The sequence below is a fragment of the Pongo pygmaeus genome, chromosome 5, assembly GCF_028885625.2.
Source record: "Pongo pygmaeus isolate AG05252 chromosome 5, NHGRI_mPonPyg2-v2.0_pri, whole genome shotgun sequence".
In the NCBI taxonomy this organism is placed as follows: Eukaryota; Metazoa; Chordata; class Mammalia; order Primates; family Hominidae; genus Pongo; species Pongo pygmaeus.
This window is the reverse complement of record NC_072378.2, coordinates 74717285-74744428: the sequence shown is the minus strand read 5'-3', so window position 1 is coordinate 74744428 and position 27144 is coordinate 74717285. Positions and strand designations below refer to the sequence as shown.

At 38.6% G+C, this 27144-nt stretch overlaps 1 protein-coding gene and 1 pseudogene across 5 annotated transcripts in view; both read left to right on the top strand.

The window, feature by feature from the left end:
- The window catches only part of FILIP1 (filamin A interacting protein 1), a 239185-nt gene extending 212041 nt beyond the window's left edge, over window positions 1-27144 (top strand). For 2 of the 5 annotated variants that reach the window (XM_063666335.1, XM_063666334.1), the window contains exons 2-3: window positions 7808-10613; window positions 14136-14894. In XM_063666335.1, the coding sequence (XP_063522405.1) occupies window positions 7923-10613; window positions 14136-14342 (2898 nt within the window). In that variant the 5' untranslated portion in view covers window positions 7808-7922 and the 3' untranslated portion in view covers window positions 14343-14894. Of the gene's footprint in view, window positions 1-7807; window positions 10614-14135; window positions 14944-27012 lie in introns of those variants that run through there. The other 3 variants (XM_054493105.2, XM_054493103.2, XM_054493104.2) reach the window with 3 other exon arrangements.
- Window positions 3064-4039, top strand: LOC129039383 (high mobility group protein B1-like; annotated as a pseudogene).

Genomic DNA, 27144 nt, shown 5'->3' with positions numbered 1-27144 from the left:
AATTGAGATATAATTTACATACAGTAAAATTCACCAATTTTAATTACATAATTTGATGAATCTTGACAAATGTATGCACCATCAACAATCATAGAACATTTGGGAATATAAAGTTGAGCTATTAAATTCTAAATTCACATTTGGAGCTCAGAATGGAACTACTATGCCACTCATTTACCTGGGTTTTTATTCCAATTGCCATTATTTAATTAAATGTAAAAAAAAATCACATTAATAAAGAGCTTTCTAAATGGCAAAAAATAAAAATAAAAAAGGAAAAACTTCTGGGCCCACACTTTTAAAGTCTTCTAGTTGGAAATAATTAAATTTCTGAACATGCCGATAAGTGATCAATTTGCAAGTTAAAAAGTATAATTTTGGCTGGCCATAGTGGCTCATGCTTGTAATCCCAGCACTTTGGGAGGCCGAGGTGGGTGGATCATCTGAGGTCAGGAGTTTTAGACCAGCCTGGCCGAGATGGTAAAACCCCGTCTCTACTGAAAATACAAAAATTAGCCAGGCATGGTAGCACATGCCTGTAGTCCCAGCTACTCAGGAGGCTGAGGTGGGAGAATCACTTTAACCCGGGAGGCTGAGGTTACAGTGAGCCAAGATGGCACCACTGCACTTCAGCCTGAGTGACAGAGTGAGACTGTCTCAAAAAAAAGTATAATTTTATTCAGTATGAAATAAGAAATTAAGAATACATTTAAGAATAGTTATTAAGACAGGCAATAACAATTTAGAATCTCTATTAATTCATTTACTTGTCTTTCTTTGTTCTCTAAAGAGGACTAAATGCTTGCAGAAAATTTAAAATTTGCCAAGAAAAAGTTTGATTTTAGGATACTTAGGGCTCTACCTGTGACTGCTGATGGGAATCAGGGTACTAATTTATTTTTTTAGTCTTAGTCTTCTGGTTTGTTTCCTTTTCATGCATATTAATATGTTTAGAATCAAGGCATAGTTGAAGAATGGGAAGGTGAGCAGAAAAGAGAATGGAGAGGAGGTGGTAAGACTAGTTGGCACAAGCAACACAAATCTCTTATTCTGCTTCTTAAATAGCATAATTACATGGAAATGGTGCGCAGTAATGTAGAGCAAATTAATTGTTTGAAGTGCAAAATGAAATTGTAACTATTAGCAAATTGTTGAAAAAAAAGAGATGTAATATGCCATAGGCATTATGTTTTGTGAATAGATACATGCTATATTTCTGAATGCTGAATGCTTGTTTAATGTAAAATGAAGATTTCTAAATATGAGGGAAGAGAAAAAAACATCTGCAAGTGGAATGCTGAATTGACTGGGGAGGTGGATAAAGTGAGACACAAGCCTGTTCCTGCCTTCCCAAAACCCTCTTCCTTGGGTGCTCCTGTGTTGCTCCATGGCTCCCTCTTTATCTGTATCTGTTTCTCCTCTTCTCTCTATGCACAGGCCTTCCATAGGTCCTTCTTATTCTTTTTATCTTTCATTTTTGGACATTTCCCAAAGTTTTTTCTCCATCCTATCCTTTTTCTCCCTTTAGATATGTTCTACTTTGGAGATCACATTCATTTCTATGTCTAAGGAAATATCACCTCCATTATGGAAATAAAAATCTAACAATTACCAGGCTTTTTAGCACTGTGAAAATTTCTAGGTAGGGTGGGTTGGCTGACAGACAAAATGGCCCCATGTTTCCCTCTGATTTTCTTTCCTCCTAGGAGTTCCGTAACCTTAATTATCACTGTTCTTCCCAATAGACCCAAGGGTGTACTGCTCTAACATTAGATTTTTGATCCAACTGTGGATGAAAATCCCTTTCCTTTAAAAAAAAAAAAACTACAACAGGCTGGGCACAACGACTCACAGTTGTAATCCCAACACTTTGGGAGGCCAAGATGGGAAGATTGCTTGAGGTCAGGAGTTTGAGACCAGCCTGAACAACATAGTAAGATCCCATCTTGAAGAAGAAGGAGAGGGAGAATGAGGAAGTAGAAGAGGAAGAGGAGGAGAAGGAGGAGGAGGAAGAAGAAGAACTAAGACAAACCAGTGACACAAAAACCTATGAGAGAAAAAAAGCCTTAATTCAGCCTGTTCTAATAGTCCCATAGCTGTTTTATAGGTTATATAGAGGTTGTTCAGCCTCCAGTGCTACAGGTAGACAGATAGTAAGGGATATCTTGCTCAGCCCATATAGAGAAGGCTCCCTCCCTCATTTGAGGTTTCTCAGTTGAGAGACATATTTCTTTTCTAATAGGCTGACAATTAAAATGGACACATTCTTCAAGGGAGGCCATTGCTCATTAGACAGAGACACTCAACTAATAGCCACTATTAATATAAAATTGTTGGCCTAATAACAACTGCAATATCTGTTTAACAAAAATGTATACTCACTCAGCATCGTGGAGAACTTTAGTTAATACATCTCTATTTAGGTAATTTCCAGATCTATACTTGTTTTCTTTTTTCTTTTTTTTGAGATAGGGTCTTGTTCTTTTGCCGGGGATGGAGTGCAGTGATGTGATCTCGGCTCACTGCAACCTCTGCCTCCCGGGCTCAGGTGATCCTCCCACCTCAGCCTCCTGAGTAGCTGGGATTACAGGCACATGCCACCACACACAGCTAATTTTTGTTTTTTTGCTTTGTTTTGTTTTGTTTTTTTGTAGAGATGAGGTCTTGCCATGTTGCCCAGGCTGGTCTCTAACTCCTGGACTCAAGCGATTTGCCTGCCTTGGCCTCCCAAAGTTCTGGGATTACAGGCTTGAGCCACCGCTCCCAGCCTACAGATTTATGTTTCTAATTCAAGTTTATGTCTTCATTCTTTCTCTTGTTTATCCATTCAGTCAATATTTCTTTAGCACATCCTATGTGTCAGGCATTACGCTAGGGGGCAAACAAGACAAACATGGCAGCTACCCTCATGGAATCTGCATTAACAGAAGTAGGCAGACATTTAAAAAATTATAAGTTGGGACAGCCATTGCAGTAATTGAGCTCCATAGAGACAACACCGGGGCAAATGAGAGCCGGACGGGCACTGGGCGACTCTGCCTTGCTGAAGAAAAATAACTAAACATGGGCAAAGGAGATCCTAAGAAGCTGAGAGGCAAAATGTCATGATACGCATTCTTTGTGCAAACTTGTCTGGAGGAGGAGCATAAGAAGAAGCACCCAGATGCTTCAGTCAGCTTCTCAGAGTTTTTTTTTTTTTTTTTTTTTTAAAGACAGAGTCTCGCTTTGTCGCCCAGGCTGGAGTGCAGTGGCACAATCTCAGCTCACTGCAAGCTCCGCCCCCTGGGTTCACACCATTATCCTGCCTCAGCCTCCCCAGTAGCTGGGACTACAGGCGCCTGCCGCTACGCCTGGCTAATTTTTTGTATTTTTAGTAGAGACAGAGTTTCACCGTGTTAGCCAGGATGGTCTCGATCTCCTGACCTTGTGATCCGCCAGCCTCGGCCTCCCAAAGTGCTGGGATTACAGGCGTGAGCCACCGGGCCCGGCCTCAGAGTTTTCTAAGAAGTGCTTGGAGAGGTGGAAGACCATGTCTGCTAAAGAGAGAGGAAAATTTGAAGATATGGCAAAGGCAGACAAGGCCCGTTAAGAAAGAGAAATGAAATCTATATCCCTCCTAAAGGGGAGACAAAAATGAAGTTCAAGGACTCCAATGCACCCAAGAGCTCTCCTTCGGCCTTTTTCATGTTCTGCTCTGAGTATCGCCCAAAAATCAAAGGAGAACATCCTGGCCTGCCCATTGGTGATGCTGGAAGAAACTGGGAGAGATGTGAAATAACACGCTGCAGATGACAAGCAGCCTTATGAAAAGAAGGCTGCGAAGCTAAAGGAAAAATATGAAAAGGATATTGCTGCATATCAAGCTAAAGGAAAGCCTGATGCAGCAAAAAAGGGAATCGTCAAGGCTGAAAAAAGCAAGAAAAAGAAGGAAAAGGAGGAAGATGAAGAGGATGAAGAGGAGGAAGAAGGTGAAGAAGATGATGATGATGAATAAGTTGGTTCTAGCACAGTTTTTTTTTTCATGTCTATAAAGCATTTAACCCCCTGTACACAACTCACTCTTTTTAAAGAAAAAAATTGAAATGTAAAGCTGTGTAAGATTTGTTTTTAAACTGTACAGTGTCTTCTTTTTGTAGAGTTAACACTCTACAGAGTGTGTCTTTAGATAGTCTTGTCCTGGTAGTATTTTCAGTAGCCACTAACCTTGCCTGGACAGTATGGAGGTTGTAAATTGGCATGGATTTAAAGCAGGTTCTTGTTGGTGCACAGCACAAATTAATTATATATGGGAATGGTAGTTTTTTCTTTTTCAGTTGTCTCCGATGCAGCTTATATGAAATAGTTGTTGTTCTGTTAACTGAATACCACTCTGTAATGGCAAAGAAAAAAGTTGCAGCTGTTTTGTTGACATTCTCAATGCTTCTAAGTAAATATAACTTTTTTATTAGAAAAAAACATATGTTGATTAAGTGTTATAAAAGAAAACTGGGCCAGGCATGATGGCTCACACCTGTAATCCCAGCATTTTGGGAGACTGAGGCAGGAGGATCACTTGACCCCAGCAGTTCAAGACCAGCCTCGGTGACATCAGGGCGACTCTGTCTCTACAAAAAATAAAAATCTTAGCCAGCCATGGTGTTATGTGCCTGTACTCCCAGCCATTTGGGAGGCTGAGGTCAAAGGATAGTTTGAGCACAAAACGTTGAGGCTGCGGTGAACTATAATCATGCCACAGCACTTCAACCTGGGTGACAGAACAAGATCTTGTTCTGTCCCTAAAAAAAAAAAAAAAAAAAAGACTGTAGGATATTGATATTACAGGAGTCTATAAGAAGTTCTGACTTAATTGGGTTTGAAGAAGTGACATTGAAGTGAAACTTGGAGGATGAAAAACTAGCCAGGAACATTCAGGTGAGTGTGATGTGTGACAGAATGAAAATAAAAGGAGCAGGGAGGAAACACTAAGCAGAGGACACAGCATTTGCAAGGAATGTTAGATGATGGGAGAGATTGACTGGATATGAACTTATCAAGGAGGTCAGGTATTGAATCCCATCGTTCCCATCCCCAGCGTCTTGCCTGTAAGAAGTTTGATTGCAGGTCTATTTGTGCAGAAGGCTATTGGCAGGCCTTCCAAAATGAGCTGAGCAACTTTACCTTGATCCTGGATCTGACCCTCAGCTGTACCAACAGGGAAACTGGGTTTTGGGAGCACACAGAGAATGAGCCTGGTATTGCTGTAGAGCCACTTTAACTATGAGATGGGCATGGTTTAAGATGTGGTGAAAGAGAATAGGAGGGAGAGTAAGCTAATGGGGTTAGAAAAACATAAATAATCACAGCTAGGAGAACGTGAAAAATGTGGTTTCCTGGAAGCCAAATTCCTGCCGAGATCACACTCTAGCTCATGGAATTTCCCACTGATTGGAATGCCTTCTGCTTTTCTCTGGCTGAAACATTAGTGCCCCAAGTTTTACTATCAAAGACAGGATAATGACAACAATATTTATTGATTAAACATAGAAAGCACTGACAGTCTTTCCAGATGAAGCCAATAGCATATACTATAGTTCTTATCTTTTTGTGCTTTATTACATTCATGTATTGAGTCTATGTATCTGTCACTTTACTTCTACTATTTCAATTAATCTTCAGAACAATTCTATATGGTTGGTATTAGTGTTCCATTATTGGAACGCTAAGCTTGTGCGATTTACTTATATCCTGCTTCTCAAGGTCATCGCCAAGTTCTGATTTTTCACACAAAAATTTGCAACCTCCGGCATAAATGGGTTAATATCCCTCCCTCTTTCCTCTACTGGTGAAAAAATTGAGAATCAGAGAGTTTCAGTGATTGGCCAGAGATTACACAGTTAGAAAGTGACAGAGTCAGAATTCAGATTTGATTGTCTGACTCCAAAACCTATGTTGTAGTCACTCCAACCCACTGCCTCTAACAGTATAGAGGCATAGCATTCTTAAAAATATATTTTTAGAAGCTTTAACATGTTAAGCTTAGACTTGGAAGCAGTAACATTTTCAATAAATTAATCTCTAACAGTCCAGTTAAGGGCAAGGAATTTGAAAATGGTATTTTATGTTGAAAATATCCTGAAAAGTTTCCCCTAATCTATAGTTCTATGACATTATTTCAGTTGTTTCAACTTTTAATAAAAAGAGAACATGGTCAATAAAATGCTGTTTTCTACATGTAAGGACCACATTTAGTGATGCTGTTACAGTATTACTCAGGCAAATCAGTAGGACCTGAAGATCATATTTTCCTCCTATTTTAGGAATAAAGTCATAATGATTTTTGGAGGGTATGCATTAGTTTAGAGATGCTGAGACACAATCATGCTTTATAAAAGTAAATTCTATGAAAAAATCTTAATGACATGATCAGAGCCATTTCTGTAATACTTACACTGTATTTAATTATTAATAGCTTCTATTGTGCTTTACTAATGTATGTTCAAATATTTCTTGTACACCAGCTTTCAGTCAGTGACAAGTAAAAAAAACACAGAAATATTTCTTGCACAATGCGAGACTATTCTATTTACTTGGCTAACAGCTAATCTAGTCATAAATATGAAATGAATCAGAATAGTAAAGGAGCAAAACACACTGAAAGAATAAAATCTATTATACTTAAATAAGTACATGTCATTGGTTGTTTATAACTTGCTTCCCTTATAAACCTGTTAATTACTAAAATGCATTCTTACACTAACATGGCAACTATGATTATAATTTTAATTGTTTTATGGGTAAATAAAAAAAACTATTAAAATTAGTACAAGTTAACTGACCAACCCAAGAGTGGTAAATAGCTACTTCAGCATATTTATATTCCTACTTTTTACAGATATGCATAAACGCCTTAGAGAAAATGTATTTCACACAAGTGAAACAATAATTCCTGTGGCTGCCACATTTTTGTATTGATATACAGATTTCCTTGCTATCTAGTTCTTGATTAAAAAAATATTCTTTAAATAAAAAAATCCTGTGCCAGTTCTGATGTGAACTAAAATCAATTTATGTAAATCAGCTTTTGTATCAGAAAGCCAGTCCTACTTTGTCCGTTCCAGGTGACAGTTACGTAGTTTACGTCAAGAGTTTAAAATAAGAAAACCCAAAGCTGCTTCTTTTCTGAACCTTTACCATCATTTAAAGTAAATTTATCTCCTGAAATCATATGATGCAGAGGTGGAGAGCAATAATTCTGAAGGCTTCCTGGCTAAGTTTGAAATCCAGCCCTGCCACTTACTGACTCTGGGATCTGTAGCAGGCTACATAATTCCCCTGTATCTCATGTTTTTTCATGGTGATGATAGTAGCAATACATATCTCATAGGGTTACTCTGAGAATAAAGTAAATACTAACACCAAGGATACAGAAGACATTGTGTAAATAGTCATTATTATTGCACAACCTAAGTTTTATTTAATGGCTACTGTATTAAAGTATAATACACATGCAGAAAGTTACTCAGAAGCGTTCAGCTTACTGAAATTTCATAAGGTAAGCTAAACAATCCTGTATAGCAAGCATGCAAATTACAAAAGAGAAACTAGTTACACTCAAAGCCCTCCTCATGCCCCCTTCTAGCCACTACCCTTAAGGGTAACTAATATTTTGACTTCCCATTTGTTTCATTAATGGCTATTTTTTAGACGTTGAAATTATAGCAATTGATAAGGGATTTATTGTAGTAGCATTTTGTTTTTTATTTAATATCAATGCTTAAATCTGTTTGCTGATTACTCTTTTAACATATAGGTATATTTTATTTTCTAGGTTAAAAAAGCTCCTTGAACAAGAAAAGGCTTATCAAGCCCGCAAAGAAAAGGAAAATGCTAAACGACTCAATAAACTAAGAGATGAGCTTGTTAAACTCAAGTCCTTTGCACTCATGCTGGTGGATGAAAGACAAATGCACATTGAACAACTTGGCCTGCAAAGCCAGAAAGTACAGGATCTTACTCAGAAGCTGAGGGAAGAAGAAGAAAAGCTCAAAGCCATTACTTCCAAATCCAAAGAAGACAGACAGAAATTGCTCAAGTTAGAAGTGGACTTTGAACACAAGGCTTCGAGGTTTTCTCAAGAGCATGAAGAGATGAACGCTAAACTGGCTAATCAAGAGTCTCACAATAGGCAACTTAGACTCAAGCTAGTTGGCTTAACCCAAAGAATCGAGGAGCTAGAAGAGACCAACAAAAATCTGCAGAAGGCAGAAGAAGAACTTCAGGAATTAAGAGATAAAATTGCCAAAGGAGAATGTGGAAACTCTAGCCTCATGGCAGAAGTGGAAAATCTTCGAAAGCGTGTGCTTGAAATGGAAGGTAAAGATGAGGAGATCACTAAAACTGAATCCCAGTGTAGGGAATTGAGGAAGAAGCTGCAAGAGGAAGAACACCATAGTAAGGAGCTCAAACTTGAAGTTGAGAAGCTACAGAAGAGAATGTCTGAACTAGAGAAATTGGAAGAAGCATTTAGCAAGAGTAAATCTGAGTGCACCCAGCTACATTTAAATCTGGAGAAAGAAAAGAACTTAACCAAAGACCTGCTAAATGAATTGGAGGTGGTCAAGAGTCGAGTTAAAGAATTGGAATGTTCTGAAAGTAGATTGGAAAAGGCTGAATTAAGCCTAAAAGATGATCTTACAAAGTTGAAGTCATTTACCGTGATGCTGGTTGATGAAAGGAAAAATATGATGGAAAAAATAAAGCAAGAAGAGAGAAAAGTGGATGGACTCAATAAAAATTTTAAGGTGGAACAAGGAAAAGTTATGGATGTAACTGAAAAACTAATTGAAGAAAGTAAGAAACTTTTAAAACTAAAATCTGAAATGGAGGAAAAAGTATACAACTTGACAAGAGAAAGAGATGAGTTGATAGGCAAATTGAAAAGTGAAGAAGAAAAATCCTCTGAATTAAGCTGCAGTGTTGACTTACTGAAGAAGAGACTTGATGGTATAGAGGAAGTGGAAAGAGAAATAACAAGAGGAAGGTCACGAAAAGGGTCTGAGCTCACCTGCCCGGAAGATAATAAGATTAAGGAACTAACACTTGAAATTGAGAGACTGAAGAAACGTCTCCAACAATTGGAAGTGGTCGAAGGGGATTTGATGAAGACAGAAGATGAGTATGATCAGCTGGAACAGAAATTTAGAACTGAGCAGGATAAGGCTAACTTCCTCTCTCAACAACTAGAGGAGATCAAGCACCAAATTGCCAAGAATAAAGCAATAGAGAAGGGTGAGGTTGTGAGCCAGGAAGCTGAACTGAGACACAGATTTCGGTTGGAAGAAGCTAAAAGTCGAGACTTAAAAGCCGAAGTACAAGCTCTTAAAGAGAAGATTCACGAATTAATGAACAAAGAAGATCAGCTTTCTCAGCTCCAGGTAGATTATTCTGTACTTCAACAAAGATTTATGGAAGAAGAAAATAAGAACAAAAACATGGGGCAGGAGGTCCTCAATCTGACCAAAGAGTTGGAGCTGTCCAAGCGCTACAGCAGAGCTCTTAGGCCCAGTGTGAATGGAAGAAGAATGGTGGATATTCCTGTGACGTCAACTGGAGTCCAAACTGATGCAGTCAGCAGTGAAGCAACAGAGGAAGAAACGCCAGCTGTATTCATACGGAAATCCTTCCAGGAAGAAAATCATATTATGAGTAATCTTCGGCAGGTGGGATTGAAGAAACCCATGGAAAGATCCTCTGTTCTAGACAGGTATCCTCCAGCAGCAAATGAGCTCACTATGAGAAAGTCTTGGATTCCATGGATGAGAAAGAGGGAAAATGGCCCCTCAATCACTCAGGAGAAAGGGCCCCGAACAAATTCCAGTCCAGGGCACCCAGGAGAGGTAGTCCTTTCACCAAAGCAGGGCCAGCCCCTGCATATTCGAGTGACACCAGACCACGAGAACAGCACTGCGACTTTGGAGATAACAAGCCCGACATCTGAAGAATTTTTTTCTAGTACCACCGTCATTCCTACCTTAGGGAATCAGAAACCAAGAATAACCATTATTCCATCACCAAATGTTATGCCTCAAAAACAAAAAAGTAGAGATACTACTCTTGGCCCAGAACGAGCCATGTCCCCAGTCACAATTACTACATTTTCCAGAGAGAAGACTCCAGAAAGTGGAAGAGGCGCATTTGCAGACAGGCCCACATCCCCTATTCAGATAATGACAGTGTCTACATCAGCAGCACCAGCTGAGATTGCAGTTTCTCCCGAATCCCAGGAAATGCCCATGGGACGGACAATCCTCAAAGTCACCCCAGAAAAACAGACTGTTCCAACTCCAGTACGGAAATACAACTCCAATGCCAATATCATAACCACAGAGGACAATAAAATTCACATTCACTTAGGGTCTCAGTTTAAACGGTCCCCTGGGACTTCGGGTGAAGGAGTCAGTCCAGTTATTACTGTCCGACCAGTAAACGTGACAGCCGAAAAGGAGGTTTCCACCGGCACTGTCCTTCGCTCTCCCAGGAACCACATCTCCTCACGGCCTGGTGGAAGCAAAGTGACGAGCACTATCACCATAACACCGGTCACAACGTCATCTGCTCGAGGAACCCAGTCAGTGGTGAGTAGAAGAGGCTCCAAAGGGCAGGCCTGTGGAGGGAGGGAGACGTGAGTAGTGAGACTACCCCAGCACCCACAGTAAAACCCAGCCACATGCTTCTCATGCTGCCTGAATCCACCAACAGATGCTTCCCAGAGGACCATCCACACTGAGAACTGAATGTAAAAAGTGACCTAATAGTTTAATAAATTAGGCCAACTTTGAGGGAAAACTTCATCTATTCATGTAAATTATTGAGAGTGCCATAAAATACTTGCAAAGGTAGCCTCTTCGAAATAGTAGCATATAGTAATCGGAAGGCTTAAAATTTGATTTTAATGTTTAAAATACTTTTTTCAATGGAGACGGGGGAAATGGTCTATATGGAGGAAGAATTAAAATTGTTCCTAGGTTATGTTTCTATAAACTAAAATATTCAATATGTGGTTATGAATGGCCACAGTCATATTTTATCCCAAAATAAGATGAGATTTTAATATCAAAAACTTTTTCAAAAGTAAAAGAGAAGTGAGTTTACATGTATAAAAACTGTATTTTATTTAATCATATCTTGCAGAGAGCACGTGCTTCATAAATATTTATTTAATAAATAGCTGGGGCTGGGTGCGGTGGCTCATGCCAGTAATCCCAGCACTTTGGGAGGCTGAGGCAGGTGGATTACCTGGATTACCTGAGGTCAGGAGTTCAAGACCAGCCTGGCCAATATGGTGAAACCCTGTCTGTACTAAAAATACAAAAATTAGCTGAGCGTGGTGGCGGATACCTGTAATCCCAGCTACTCGGGAGGCTGAGGCAGGAGAATCGCTTGAGCCCAGGAGGCAGAGGTTGTGGTGAGCTGAGATTGTGCCATTGCACTCCAGCCTGGGTGACAGAGCAAGACTCCGTCTCAAACAAACAAGCAAACAAACAAAGAAACTACCTGGAAGGCTAAATGAATGATTATTGAAAAGCATGTGCAAAGCACAAAAGCCAGAACTTAAAAATAAATTCTACCAGCCTGGCCAACAGGGCAAAACATCATCTCTACTAAAAATACAAAAAAAAAAAAAAAAAAAAAAAAAAAAAAAAGTAGCTGGGTGTGGTGGTGCACACCTGTAATCCCAGCTACTCTGGAGGCTGAGGCACAGGAATCACTTGAACCCAGGAGATGGAGGTTGCAGTGAGCCAGGATCATGCCACTGCACTCCAGCCTGGGTGACAGAGTGAGACCCTGTCTCAAAAAAGTAAATAAATAAATTATAAATTATATTTTTCAAAATACTTCCAGTGATTGTCTTCATTTATTGGTGGCAAATTGGCAAATGTAATTATAGAAGAGCTTGTACTGTTTAGATGTTAACTTAAGCCAATAGACTAGAAATCGTGATTTCTAGACCTTGAACAAGTTCTACAGAATAAATTGAAATCTCTTAAGAAAGACAGGAAGCTCATAATTTAAATATAGAAACTGTGGCTTATTTTCCTATATTCTTAATACGATTTTCTTTAATTTTCTATGCACAAACATAGACTTGAGGCAGGCTCCAAAGTGTGAATTACTCATTGCTTTGCCAGTAAAGCTTTTACTTATTGGCTCCTCATGAGCCAAATAGTATTCAGAATTATTCACTGTCCTCAGGTGGTCCAATACTTCTTTTTAGGTAACATAGAGCATAGCTTGGTTGTGTAGGGTTTTGCTTCTTTCTGCTGCATTTTATAAAAAGATATTGGAGGTATAAATCATTGTAACTTAGAGCATATTTTCTGCCATAACATTTTCTTAGCATTTTTAAGGGTCAGATCAAAGTAGCCCTACCCTCTGTATTGACATTTTTGACTACTGATTAAACCTCACACACTAGTAGCATTTCAAAGCAACTGTCTAAGATTTCTAAGTTCTGAATGGTCCACCTATTTTAAGTATATCAGATCTCATAAAATCAAGGACAACAAAAGGTTTGGAATACTCGTCTTAGAATTTAAACAGTGAGGGTAGTTCATTTGTACATGTATTCATTCAACATTTGTTGAGTGTCAGCTACACTTTAGGCATGGGCTAGGTGCTGGGAAGCCAAGAGGACTGTAGAAGTTCTTGACTCAGTGGAATAGACAGGTTTGGAACCTACTTAGTGGTTCTATGATAGAGGTATGTACAAAGGAGCCAATGGAGAAGGCTTCACAGAAGTGGAGTTTTCACAGTTAAAGAGGGATTTTCAAGAAGGAAAAGAGAAGGATTTTGTAGACAGAACAGCATGTGCAAAGGCATGACAGTGTGAAGGAGCCCGGCATGCTTGGGGAATGGTGAGCAGTCCCATTGTGCTGCTAACAGTTGCGCATGGGGCAAAAAATGCAAGGGCAGAAAATAAGGAAGCAAACTGGGGTTGGATATTGAAAGGAGGCACACACATGTCTTATTATGAAATTGATATTTATAGATTAGATAAAGGGAGCCACTGAAAGGGTGATGGTCATGAGAAAAACATATTGTTTATGTTTTAGAAAGATGTGTGTGGAAAACAGTTTAAAGGATAACTTGGAGGGACAGGGATGCTGTTGCAATTCTCTATCTTAATGATGGAGCAGGTTTGAACTATGGTAGTGAAAATGAGGACAGAGATATAGTGAAGACAGAATCAAAACGATTTCATGACAAACTGAGTAGAGAGGGTGACTCTTGGGTTTCTGATTTGGCTGTCTGGGAGAATAAGATGAGAAACTTTAGGGGGACTAGCTGTTTAGGAGAGAGGATAATTAATGTTTGGGGCATGTTATATTTAAGATGTCTGGGGAACATCAGAAATGTCCAGTGAGTAGTTGGGAATGAGGATCTGCATTTCTAGAGGGCACTGAAGCCTAGGGATCCCAGGGTTTGAACACATGGGGTAATAACTAAAGCAATTCTCAGGGTGAATGTTAAACATTAAAAGGAGGCTGAGAATGGAACATGGTGACACATTTAGAAGGCAGGCAGAGTAGAGAACAAGAAGCCAGCAAGAGATTGAAAAGGGGTCATCAGATATGAGAGGTGAGTTGATGAGACTGTCCTAAGAAATCACAGCAAGACAGTATTAGGAGCACTTTAAAAAGGAGGATGTGGTCAGCAGCGACAATAACATGCGAAGATTCTGAGGTCTTTAGGAGGTGAAAAGAGAGTGGCTTCATCTGAAATGGGAGAAAGGAGGCAGTGTAGAGGTAATTTAGGGAGCAGTAGGAGTAAAGTTGCCTGAGTTTTTGCCTGGTGGTCTATATTTATTTCCTCTGTGAAACTGGAGTTAAGGCCATCTTCAGTAAGGGCAGAGGAGGTAAGTTAGTGCTCCAGAAGAGAAGGAAGTTTCAAGCAAAGCTGTTTTAAGTGAAGGGAAGGGGAGATAATCAGAGTGGATTAGATGCAAACTCCAAGTTTCTCACAATTATTTTATCTGGGGAAGGGTCTTCTGTGGGTGTTCCTGTGTGGCAAGAGTCCCACTAATGTTCAGATTGATGGCATATCCAGAGGAAACTCACCAACATCTCCCTTGTATCTATGTATTTTCTCTCTTACAGTCAGGACAAGACGGGTCATCCCAGCGGCCTACACCCACCCGCATTCCTATGTCAAAAGGTATGAAAGCAGGAAAGCCAGTAGTGGCAGCCCCAGGAGCAGGAAATCTGACCAAATTCGAGCCTCGAGCTGAGACTCAGTCTATGAAAATAGAGCTGAAGAAATCTGCAGCCAGCAGCACCACCTCTCTCGGAGGGGGGAAGGGCTGAGGGCAGTGGCTAAGGGGGTATGTTGTGCAGATGCTACTGCTGCCGTGAAAGTGAACCTTCATCTGTTTGTGCCAGTTCTTTACATGTACTAATTTAAGTTTTAAATATTGTGTTTATAAAATAACCAACTAATAACCATTTGTCTTTCCTATTTTGTGCATTTGTTTTGATGCTGGGGAACAAAATTAGCAAAACTATTGCTTGCTGCCTAGAAGCCAGGGCGTGGTTTCTAGTTCCAGCTTTGCTTCTAGCAAGTAGACCCATCAATAGACCCATCTGAGCCTATTTCCTCATCAGTTAGATGTGGGGACTCAATCACATGCTCTTCAAGGCCGGCTCCCATATTTCCTGATTGCAAGCCAAATTTAATGTACCTTGTTCCACAATAATTTTTTATTAAAAAAATCCTATTACAAAATAAGACATACTTTAACTATTGTCATTTGCCTCTTTCACATCATGAATTTGCTTTATGTGCTGGAAAAAACATCACATAGCTATCACAGGGCCTGGACCTCTAAAATTTTGCAAAAACAAAAGGTTCTAAGATGATTTCAGGAAATAATATGAATGTGTAATAAAATGGAAATGAAATATGGAATCCTAAGAACAGAGTTTTACTTATTTGTTTGTGTCTGTGTGTACTGTAGAAGTGTTAGCCCCTCCATAAGATTCCCAGAATTTCTTAGGCAATAATTTTAAAATTATTAATGTCAGACTCGTGCTCTATTCAAGTGTGCAATTGATTTAAATTGTGGAATAGTTTGAAAAGAGCTGCCAAATGGCCTTTTACAGCTCAACAGAGATTGTGATGGATAGAAAATAGCAGAAAGTAAATTCTGATACATTAATACCAAGGGAAAAAATGACATCATGCATATCTTAATTGAATTCAAATATTTTTCTCAAGTATAGACTTGCAAATGTAAAACCAGTTCATGATTTGGGTGTGTATGTGTGTGTGTGGTGTGGAGAAGTGGATTATTTCTGTCAGTTTTACTCTTGTTTGAATCAGTTTCTTTCATTTTTAGGCATGTTTTAATAAGCATGAAGCAGAGTGTGAATGCAAAATGCCAGGTGTATTTATGAGATTAACCATGTTAAGGTGGGCTTTGTGTTTCATAGCCATGTAACCACAAACGAGTTCAAGGCTAGTAACTCACAGCTTAGCACACAAGATCTCATGTAGGCTGCACCTTTGCTGACATTTTTGAGCCAACTGAGTGAACTTTACAAAAATACAACAGCAAAAAGTCACAGATTTTTAGTTTTCCATTTTTGAATTGTGAGTGTTCCAAAATTATGTGGATAGCACCTGTTCTTGATATTTGGGAAAAAGCATACTTCTTTATAAAAAAAGATGTATGATTAGATTTTTATCTCATGATTCAACATGTTTCATGATAACGAAGCTCTTCTCTGAGTTCTTTTCCACACCAGATTTTCTATCGCTTGCAGAACTTGGGCTTGAATTGTATATAGTGGTGGTAGATGTAGATGCCTCATAGTATTCACATTCATTTTAATCAGATCGCTGTTGCCTACTGCTCATCAGTTCTCAGCATTGTATTACAAAATGTTGAGTAGCCAGGCATGGTAGCTCACGCCTGTAATCCCACCACTTTGGGAGGCTGAGGTGGGTGGATCACTTGAGGCCAGGAGTTCGAGACCAGCCTGGCCAACATGGTGAAACCCCATCTCTACTAAAAATACAAAAATTAGCTGAGTGTGGGGGTGGGTGCCTATAATCTCAGCTACTCAGGAGGCTGAGGCAGGAGAATCACTTGATCCTGGGAGGCAGAGGTTGCAGTGAGCCAAGATCATGCCACTGCACTCCAGCCTGGGCGACAGAGCGAGACTCTGTTTAAAAAAAGGAAAAAAGAAAAAAAGAAAATTGAGGAGCCATGGTAAAGACCTGCCATAGTAATGGGATTTCAAGGTCAAAGGAGAGGGAGAGACTGAGAAAGAACACTTTATGATTTTGGATAAATTTGAACAAGAGAGATTGCCATTTGGAATACTGACATTTTTTTTACGAGATTTTTCCTCTTTCGTAAAGTGAACATTCAACCCTTTCAAAAATGAAGACATTCACTGTTTTTACTAATGTGTACCTGACATTTGTGAAGTATTTAGTGTTACTGTACCATAACATATTGTATTTGAGCAAATGAGGGTGTCAGAAGAACCAAACACCGCATTCCTTTTGACTCCACCTGCCATTTTTCAGTGATTTTTATCATAATCTTATTGCAGCTTGCTGCTGTTTTTGCTTTTACCTTCTCACATCATGCTTATGTGTTTCTTCCAGGAAGTCCATACCATCTACAGGAGAGTGCTCTGAAGGCTTAACAGTGCATGTACAGGATGTTTATACATCTAGATATTGGAATAGAGCCACCCACAAAATACAACTGCTAAAAAAACTTGGCAGAACAACACAGATTTGCTTTTCAGAATGATAAAGAACAACTACCATGACAGTTTTTCTTTGTAATTTTAGAGCCCACTCTATATTTATTGGATAGCTTTGCTTTAAGCCACACATTAGAAATAAAATCCACTGGGGATAGGAGGTGGAGAACTAAATGTACCACAAATCCAACTTCCATTTGTGAAGACAGTACTTTTAAGATGCAATTTAATGTGCTTTTGTAGGGGTGAATGGGATGAAAACTTTGCAATATTTTCTCTGTCCCGAAATGTACTGCGTAGTAAAATAAAAGGGGTCTCACTATGGCTGATGTGTACAGCTGCTGCTCAGGACCCACCCTGAAATCTTGGGACAGTGGGTGACTTTGGGGTGGGAAGGGTGGGCCATTTCCACAGACTTCAGTGTGTTGGCGCCCTCTAGGGTGAGCAGGACACGATCTACACAACTACAGAGGAGACCCTGGTCTTCACTGCCTGAGAATAATTTTAATGTGCTGACTATTTCAGCACACTATGGTGGTGTCCAGCTTACATGCATGATTCCAGAAATGTTTCGATATGGGACACAGCCCCAAGAGTGTTTATCATTTTTTTACATGTGAGCTATATATCTAGGTCATCTGCTTAAAAGTTATTCAGTTTCTACTGGTGTTTTAATTGTATTTCCAGTGAGGATGGGTGGCAATCGAGCTCTCTCTAGAGATTTTAGGGTATTCGTTAAGGGTGTACCCAGAGCTCTTACTCGAATGTCTTCAAGAAAGAAGTGAAAAATAGCTTTCATGTGTAGTGTGGGAAGAGTATAATTTCAGAGACATGAAAACAAGTCTAAGAATATCAAATGTAAAAATATTTAAATTTCTCATTCCCCAGATTCAGAATACTGAGGAAAGGGTGAGACTTTCCTTGTTGGGAAAAACACAGGGTTATAGATATGAAGAGCACATTTATATTGGAGGCTGGAGGGCAGAGAGAGAGAACGAGTAATGAAGAGATGGGCATAGAGAGGATTTCCCAGCAAACAGGAAAATATGATTCCAAAATTTCCCCAACCTAGATAATGTTTCCTTTCTGTCTCTTTAGGGTCTCATCGTTGGTTATTTCTTTGTTCTCTGGTCTTTCCACTTCTCGTTTTCACTTGCTATCCCCTGACCTCTCTCATTTTAGCAAAATTCCTCCTTCATCTATCTGCAGTCCTGTGTAGCTACTGCCCAGTCTCCTTCCATGCCCAGGTGAGCTATTGAGAGAACACTCAACATTTCCTGCCTCCAGTCTCACACTTCCCATTTATCATTAGTCACTTTTTATTTTTAATAAAGAAATTCATATACTTAGTTCAAATATCAGCCAGAGTAAAAGACAATGAAAACAGATGTTCCTTACCACTTCCCTGAGCCCTCAGTTTTTTCCCCCGGAGAAAATCACTTCCAACTCTTAGCTCTTTCTTCTGGCATTTATCTCCATATTTCTAACTAAAGTGCTTATAGTGTGAGTTTTTATTTCTAGATTTTAGATCTCCTTTGTCTTCGCATTATTGTTTCGATGGTTGAAGTTTTAACCTTCTCACTTATCCCTTCTCTTTCCTTTTTCTCATTTTCCCAATATGATTACATCCTCAACTTTTTGATAAATCAGCAGCCAACATTTATATATTTATGTGTTTTGCAGTGCAAATTTAAATATGGTTATCTGGCCAGGCCTGTAATTACAGCTCACGCCTGTAATCCCAGCACTCTGGGAGGCTGAGGCAGGTGAATGACTACAGCTCAGGAGTTTGAGACCAGCCTGGATGACATGGCAAAACCTAGACTGCAGCCTCAAAAATACAAAAAATTAGCTGGGCATGGTGGTGCGTTCCTTTAATCCCAGCTACTCGGGAAGCTGAGGTGGGAGGATTGCTTGAGCCTGAGAGGCAGAGGTCGCAGTGAGAGATAGTGCCACTGCACTCCAACCTGGGTGACAAAGTAAGACCCTGTCTCAAAATAAATAAATAAAAATAAATAAATAATAAATATTACTATCAGCTGAGCCAAGTAGTATACTATGATTATGCTCTCTTCCTCTTACCACATTTCCTCCTTCAAAAGAATAATTGTTTTAATTTTTCATCTGCTTGGTTTTCCATGCATCTATATATATTTTTTTCCAAATGCTCCATTAGACTTGCCAAACACCTATCAGTAATTTTTCCAAACACTTAAACACACCAGTTTCATATTTTTCCCTGGAAGCCTTCCTAGTTCAGCCCTCTGCTTCCATATTCAGTCTGGACTGGTTGTTTTCTAGGCCTGCTGCACAGCTGTTGCCCTTTTGCCTATGTTGATTTCTCTGTTTCCCTGATTGGTTATATTTGACTTCTTTTATCTATTGATCTATCTATTGATCTGCCTATCATCTATCTGTCTTATCTATCTATCTATCATCTATCTATCTGTCTATCATCTATCAATCCTCTCTCTCTCTCTTTCTCTCTCTCTCTCTCTTTCTCTTTACATCTTCTAATAGTTTTTAAAGGAAAAAGTCCTCCAGTAACCTTTCTGGGGCAGGCTATCCAAATTCTAGGAACAGGTCAGGGGAGGTAAGATGAGAATCTCACAGCTCAAGGTATAAAGTTTTTACTCCCCTGCAATCAGTCTGCTGCCCATTCTTGTGTGTGGGTCTAGAACTTCTTAGGTCAGTTTTTCCAGAAAACAAACCTCTGGTCTCTAGTAAGGGTAAGGGCAGAGTTAGGCTGTGCTCTTTTCCCTCAATGACCAAGATATCTAATCTGCTTTCCTGCTTCTTTCACCTCTTTGCTCTGCTTCAATTTCCCTTGTTGGCTCCTTATTTTATGTATACACAATAAGGATTGATGTTTCCCACATCTCTATTAAAAGCCATGTTCCTGCTCTACAAGCTGGCTCTGGTTATTTCATCTACACCCAGATGCTGATGACTCCCAAACTTCTATCACCAACTGTGTATCCATCTTTATAGTGTGTATTTCCAAATCAGCTTGTCTAAAAACCATTTTTAATACTGCCCCATCTTCTTCCAAAGCTTCTCCTTCTCTTATTATTCTCCATCTCAACAGGGATATCCTAACCCATTCAGTCTCCCAAGCTAGAAACCTGGTAGCCATCTATGCTTCTCCTTCTGCCCTCATTCAGCAAGTCCTGCTTATTCTCTCATTCTAACCCACTAACATCTTTAGCAGCTGACTCCTCCTCTCCATTTCCCCTACCATGGCCTAAATTGAGGGTTTTAACTACTTTTCATCTGGGTTACTCTGATACCCTCCTAATTGGTCTTGTAATCTCCAGCCTCAAAACTCTAGGATTCATTTTTCATTCTTGCAGTTTTCCAAAGTGCAAGTTGATCATATCATGCATCGTATCATATCATATCATATCATCTCTATTTGAAAACCCCCCAAAAGTTCCTTATTACTCACAGAATACAATGCTATGTATTTGAGGCACTCTGTGACTGGGCTCTACTTCTCCATTCTTCTGAGCATCTTTCCCTTCCCTTGGCGGGACCCCCACACTCCAGGCTTAAATAATTGCTTGACTGTCAGGCCATGCCACCCTTCCTTGACTTGCTCAATGTGTTCCTTCTCCTTGAATTGCCCTTTCTCCTATTTTTCTTTTGGCGGATGTGTCCTTCTCTGATCAAAGCCTATTTTATGAACATTGCCTCTTCTAGGAAGATAAACTATTATTTCAGAATCTATCCTGGGGTTTAAAGGCCTGTCCACTGCCGTACACAGCTTGGCACTCACTATAGATAAACAAAACTAGCAGCTGAGAAATGGCAGAAAGTTGGGCAAGAAAGAGCTGTTTCTGATTCCTCTCTTTGCAACACAAACCAGTGAGAATGACGTGGAAGGAACTAACAAGTCCTGTGTGAGAACACACAGGTAATGAGATGGCAGAATTACAGGAAGTCCAGGTACTGTCATTTTTGGGTGGTGAAAGTTACTTCTATTTCCCTCCAAAGGCACAACAGCAGGTGATGGATGCAAAACAGCCAGGAGTCCTGGACTGGGGAGTTCTCACCTCAGAAGCCACCATGCCTGTGAAGAAAGGGGCCTGAGAGCTTTCTGTGGAATATAAACACACAGTACATGCATGAGTTACTAATGGCCCTTTCCTCACCCTTTCTGACTCCCCCAGCAGAACACAAAGGCACTTCAAGAACGAGAAAGTTTCAGGGGTTTGTCTCATGCTCTTCAAGTTCATGAAGGACCCTCAAAATAGGACAGAGAGGCTCTCATTTTAAAGGACCAAACACTACCAAACAGCGGGATTTAGATTTAGGATAGATATCAGGGTGAATATCCAGAGAAGAAGGGCTACTGAAAAATGGACTTGATACCTGAGAGAACTGAAAACCATGAGACTGGAGCCATACTCTTTTCTACCATCAAAAGGTTGTGTAACCATTGGCATATCACCCTACCTTGGCCTATGATTTAGCACTGAGCTATACCTTTTTATGATTCTGGCATTCTCTCTTAGAGTCATAATATAACATGCTTCACTATTGTTTAGCAAGCACCTTACAAGATCCTGCTACAATGCTTTTCCTAAGATCTAATGATTAATTACTTATCTGGTAAAAGTACTTTTGGCCTCTCTACTTCTGCTAATGCTACATATATGCAAAATCACAGAGCTGGTTAGAACTGAAGTAGACCTTAGCGATCAAGAGGATAATTATCTATTACTAAAGAAGACAAACAGCAACAAACCCTTTAAAAAAAAATCCCTGAGGCGTACAGATGTCTAAGCATCTTATTAATCATAAGGCCAGGACCAAAAATCAGTTCTTCAGTTTCTCCCAGTACATTATTCATTATTTCATATGATGAAACTACTACAAGTGAGTAACGTGTACATTCATACATAGACTGAAACACTCATACTCATTGGGTCAAAATAATACTGCTAAATGATTTTGAGCTACTAAGACATCTATATAGAAACTATGTGAAACAGTTCTTACAACAATATTTTGATGAATATTGTTGTCCTCATTTAAAAAGCGCAGTGACCTCAGTTTTCACACATAATGTTATTTTGCATGCTATTCTGTGACTAGCCATAGACTTAAAACAACCTAGGTATTTACCATCTGTGTTTAAAAGAGTAGAACCTCAGCATGCTTTGCTCAAATACTTACCTATTTTTCCATTACTTAGTTTTTATTTATAGTTAATGTTATATATGGGAACTAATTCAAATTTGCTTGTATCTGTAAAACAGCAGTCTATGCTGGAGATAAGAATTAGCTTGCCAAAAAAGAATTTACCAGTTATAACTGTGATTATTGGTGAGTTCTGCATCCTGGGGAGGTAAGGGGATAATTTGGGCTGATGGTAGAGTGGGAAATCTGCTGGAAGGAAGCAAATAAATTATTAGGTGGTTGAGAGCTCCCAAGAGAGTTTGTATCATCTGGTTCAAAAGTTTCCTAGAGCAAATGACAGAACCTATTAGCAGAAGTATTTTTAATTAGCTGAGCTGAATCCAAAAGAGGAATAAAAGTCCAAATCAAGAGAGGAAGTTTCTTGAACTTCCTATTTAAAACAGATGTTTTAACAGAACTGTGATTAATTTCCGAATGTGATAATAACAGGATTGAACCCTGAAGCAGTTTATGAAAATGAGAAACTTAAAAGTAAATCCTATCTAAGTACTTCTAAAAGGTAAATAGAATGTAGGACATTTTTGCAGTGGACAAGTTGTTCTGAGGCCAGTAGGTTCAAAGCTGATGTTTGGTAGTTGGTCGGGGGAGGGGAAGAATAGAACAACTCTAAGCTGGTACGTCTAGGCAGAGCCCCTGGTGGGTAGGGAGCCATAGAACATGGGAAGCAGGCTATATATAGGCAAATTGATGCAAAATCCAAGAGGACATGTTTTTGTTCTGTAGCTTGGTGTACAGCTTCCTGTGGATAAAGCAGTCCTCCTCTGCTGATGTAACGTCTTGTTATAAGTTGAATTTCTGGTATGTTTTGTCTTTAGTATGTGAACTTAGAGGCTAGCTATTAAAGTGTTGTGGCCTTATTTGCTAGAGAAGAATGTTTTTTTTAAATGTAGAGCTCAAGTGTTCCTTTGCAGTGTTTGGCAGAGTATAAACATGAATTACTTGGAAAGGAGGTATTGGCTTTTTAGGGAGTATATCTTTCTCACTCTACAGCCAAGGAGACCTCCTGGGAGGAAACAGAATTCTAATTTGTTGTGAGGTTGCCTCACTCTGCACTCAGGAGACATTCTCCCCCAAATTTCTCCCCAAATCCTATCTCATGCACACAGCTTTGGATCTCAAGTCATATGACTGGCTAGTAGTTTTGGGATACCACCCAAGGAGGATGAATATTTAGTAAGGTCAGAAGTCAAGTTTAATTAGGAATTGACAATATGTTAAACTTCCTTTCCAGGAAGTTATCCAACAGCTAGTGTACTAAAAGACTTAATAAAAACTACATCATTTCACAATAATGTCATAATAACAAATAATGTATTTAATGTGTTACCTGAAGTTTTTTTAAGGAAAATAACATCAAGGTAACACTGGAGAGAAACATACAGGGGAAATCGTCTCTAAGTACACTTTGATATGCCACTAATGTCAAAAATATATAAAAACTCAGTGTCTCGTATGTATATGTTCATTGAAATTTAGGGTTTTTTAAACTTCCAATTAGAAAAAAAGGAAAAATTAGAAGTTTAAAAATTTTTTAAACTTCCAATTAGAAAAAAAGGTTTATTAACATAATAAACATCTTCATATCAGAGGGTCTCAAATTTAAGTGCTTTGCTATTTTGAGTTTGCTGACAGAGGTGGTAATCACCTATGGTCTTTGGTTCCAATCTGCTTATTAAGTGCTCTCCAAATCACTATTGTCAGAAGAGTGGTATCTGTAAGAACAAAAATTATGATAGTTGTGTAAAATTATGATCTGTAAGAAGAAAAGTTATGAAAAATTATACCTGATTTTACTGAGGTTATTTTAGAGGCCCCAAATGACCTATAGTTGACTCTTGTTCTGGGATGAAATGAAGACAGTAGGAGATGGAATAAAATTTGCTCACTGAATCTGTAACTTCAGTAAGATTTATAACATTATTTTATTGTACTATATATAAAAAGACAGGAACAGACTTGGGAATTCAAGTCTCTCTTTTTTTTTTTTACACAAATAATGGCATTAATCCCCAAAGCACTAATTTTTAAAAATTTATTTTAATTTTTTTTTTGCTGGCAACATGGACTCCATGTGCCTCAGACAGTTGTACTGTATAATGAGTTACTTCAAAATGTAATGGCTTAAAGCAATATATTTTTTTTGAGACTGAGTCTCGCTCTGTCGCCTAGGCTGGAGTGCAGTGGTGCTATCTCGGCACACTGCAACTTCCGCCTCCTGGATTCAAGCTATTCTCCTGCCTCAGCCTCCAGAGTAACTGGGATTACAGGTGCACGCCACCACGCCCAGCTAATTTCTTGTATTTTTAGTAGAGATGGGGTTTCACCATGTTGGCCAGACTGGTCTTGAACTCCTGACCTCAAGTGATCCACCCCCCTCATCATCCCAAAGTGCTGGGATTACAGGTGTGAGCCACCAAGCCTGGCTTTAAAGCAATATTTTAAAAATTTATCACAATTTTGTGCATTGGCTGGGTGATTCTTACTGAGTAAGTTCAGCAGAGACTTGGGGAAAACATAGCTAATAAGCAACTATAGATTTAGTAAATCTGTTTAATAAGTTTCAATTAATAGAGCCAATATCATATAGATTTTATCTCACTATCTCTAGAAATGAAATGAAGTATGTCTCCATATAAAACAACATAATTTGGGCTTAATTGTATTCTTTTAAATAAAGTTTATGTACATAAATATTAAATACCACCTTTTATTAAAGTACGATTTATATAAGATAAACTCTTATTTAGCATTATCAAGTATTTCTGAGACATTTGATTTAATAACACATCTGATTAATAGCATTAGCATACACAGCATGCATGGATTATGAGTTTGCTAATTTAAATACAGTAATTAAATGTTACGGGCCAACCAAGACATTGTTTCTTCTGTGTACGGACCCTTATTACTATGATGGAGATTTTGAAATGCTAGGATTACAACAAGGCAACTCTAAGTTGTGCAAAATGCTAGGATTAAGACAAGACAACTCTAAATTGCCTTAATCCTAGCATTTTGTAAATTTCCACTGCTGCACACTGAAGGAGAAAGAAGGTATTGTAGTAATACAAAATGTTAACCCTGAAAGGAATTTTTGAGATGCTCTCTAATACCCTTATTTTGTACTGTGGAAACAAAGGCAGAAGATTTCTGAATTACATCCACAATAAGAACAATTCTGATTTCACTCTTTATTTATGCTTTCTTAAGGGAAGGAAATTGGAGATACTTTAATTTTACCAGGGAGATTTGAGACTTGGGTCTTTTTACTATTTGGAATCTACTGCAGAATTTTTTTTAAAGTAGTGAGAAACATCATTTTAATTTTGGATGCTAATTTTTAACTACCTAATATTTAATTAGTACTTAAAATTGTTTGCCTGAAGATTTTGATATATTTTTAGGCATTTAAAGAAGTTGAAGCTGGAACATTTTTTCAATGAAAAAAATGAGATGTTTATAAGGGCTTCTGGTATAGTACAATATAGTATGTATGTCTTAAGAGCTTCAGAAAACCTTCATAGCTGAATATTCTTAGATATATAAGACATTCTATAGTTCATCTTACTTGGCTTTCTTATCTACCTCAAATTCAAGCCAAAAGGCTGAGGGAAAAAATGGAAATAGCTCCACCTATTGGTCATCATGAGGTAAAGTTAACGACACCAAATTAAGAAAACATTTTCTTTTTGGCAGATAATCATGCACTGTGTGTAATTACTATGAACCTATAAGTCTATGGCATAATACAATTTAATTAATGTTTACTTATATACTAACTACATAAGTAAAGATAAAACTTAAATACTAGGTATTTGGGATGAATGTGAAAATAATAGGTAGAAATTTCTTCATGTTATTGATAAACCCTGACATAAGTTTCTGCACTCACAACATATACCATATGTTGACAAGGAGGTACTAATGATAAATTTTTTGGGTGAAGAAACTATTTGAAGTTTGAATATTTTCTTTCCCCTGCTGTGTATAATCTCAGTGATGTTCGGAATCTTACTCATTTTGATCATGCATGTAGTTCCATGCCTACCTAGCACAGTATACAGCCTCAATAAATAGTTCTTCAATGACTGAAATGAAGTGAGTCATACTGATACATGTTCATTAAGGCATAAAGTTTACTATAAAAGAAAAAACCAGCCAAATAAATATAAATATTAATTATCTATAATGTGCTGGACTGTTGTAATTACTATCTCAATCTAGTTTAAATTTATTTTTATAAGAATAAATTTATATTTTAAAACATATAGGGAGGCCGAGGCAGGCGGATCACGAGGTCAGGAGATCGAGACCATCCTGGCTAACACGGTGAAACCCGTCTCTACTAAAAGTACAAAAAATTAGCCGGGCGTGGTGGCAGGCGCCTGTAGTCCCAGGTACTGGGGAGGCTGAGACAGGAGAATGGCGTGAACCCGGGAGGCGGAGCTTGCGGTGAGCCGAGATCGCGTCACTCCACTCCAGCCTGGGTGACAGAGCGAGACTCCATCTAAAAATAAAAATAAAAATAAAAATAATAATAATAATAAAACATATAGAGTTATGTAAAAAGAAGCAGTCAGAGATAAAAGTGAGTCACCTGTATTTATGGACTTCCTAGAAATAATGTCTCCTTATTAAACTCTAATCCACACACACACAAAGAAATTGAAGAGGTGTAAATATTGTTCAGAACAGAAAATGTGGCTGGAAGATTAGAGTTACTTCTAGGAAATAGTCTGGTTTCTCATTAAGGGGTTTGTATATAGTAATTACTATCTTTGTTTTCAGTTCTTACCTTGGTTAAAACTGATCTACTATTGTCAGAACGTTAGACGTAGTTTCTAAAGGGCTTTAAGAAATTTCAAGGTAAAGTACATACACCAGTATAAAGACGTTGCCCAAGAATAGTAATGCAAGAAAGTCTATTAGCCTCATGTACCTGTTTTTGTTTGTTTTGTTATTTAACATCTATGATCTTTTAGTGAAATGATGTAGCTTGATTCTCAGTTTCAGTTTAATTGAAAATGCCATGTCTTTTTTCTCTTTATAGAAAGCATCATCATTCACCAGTTACGAATGAACTCCAGATGAAATGGTAAACCAAGCACATGCTGGATGTGTGTATGACCTCTGAATCCCTATTGAATGGACAGCCCTCAATCATGACTAAGGTCCTCCGTGC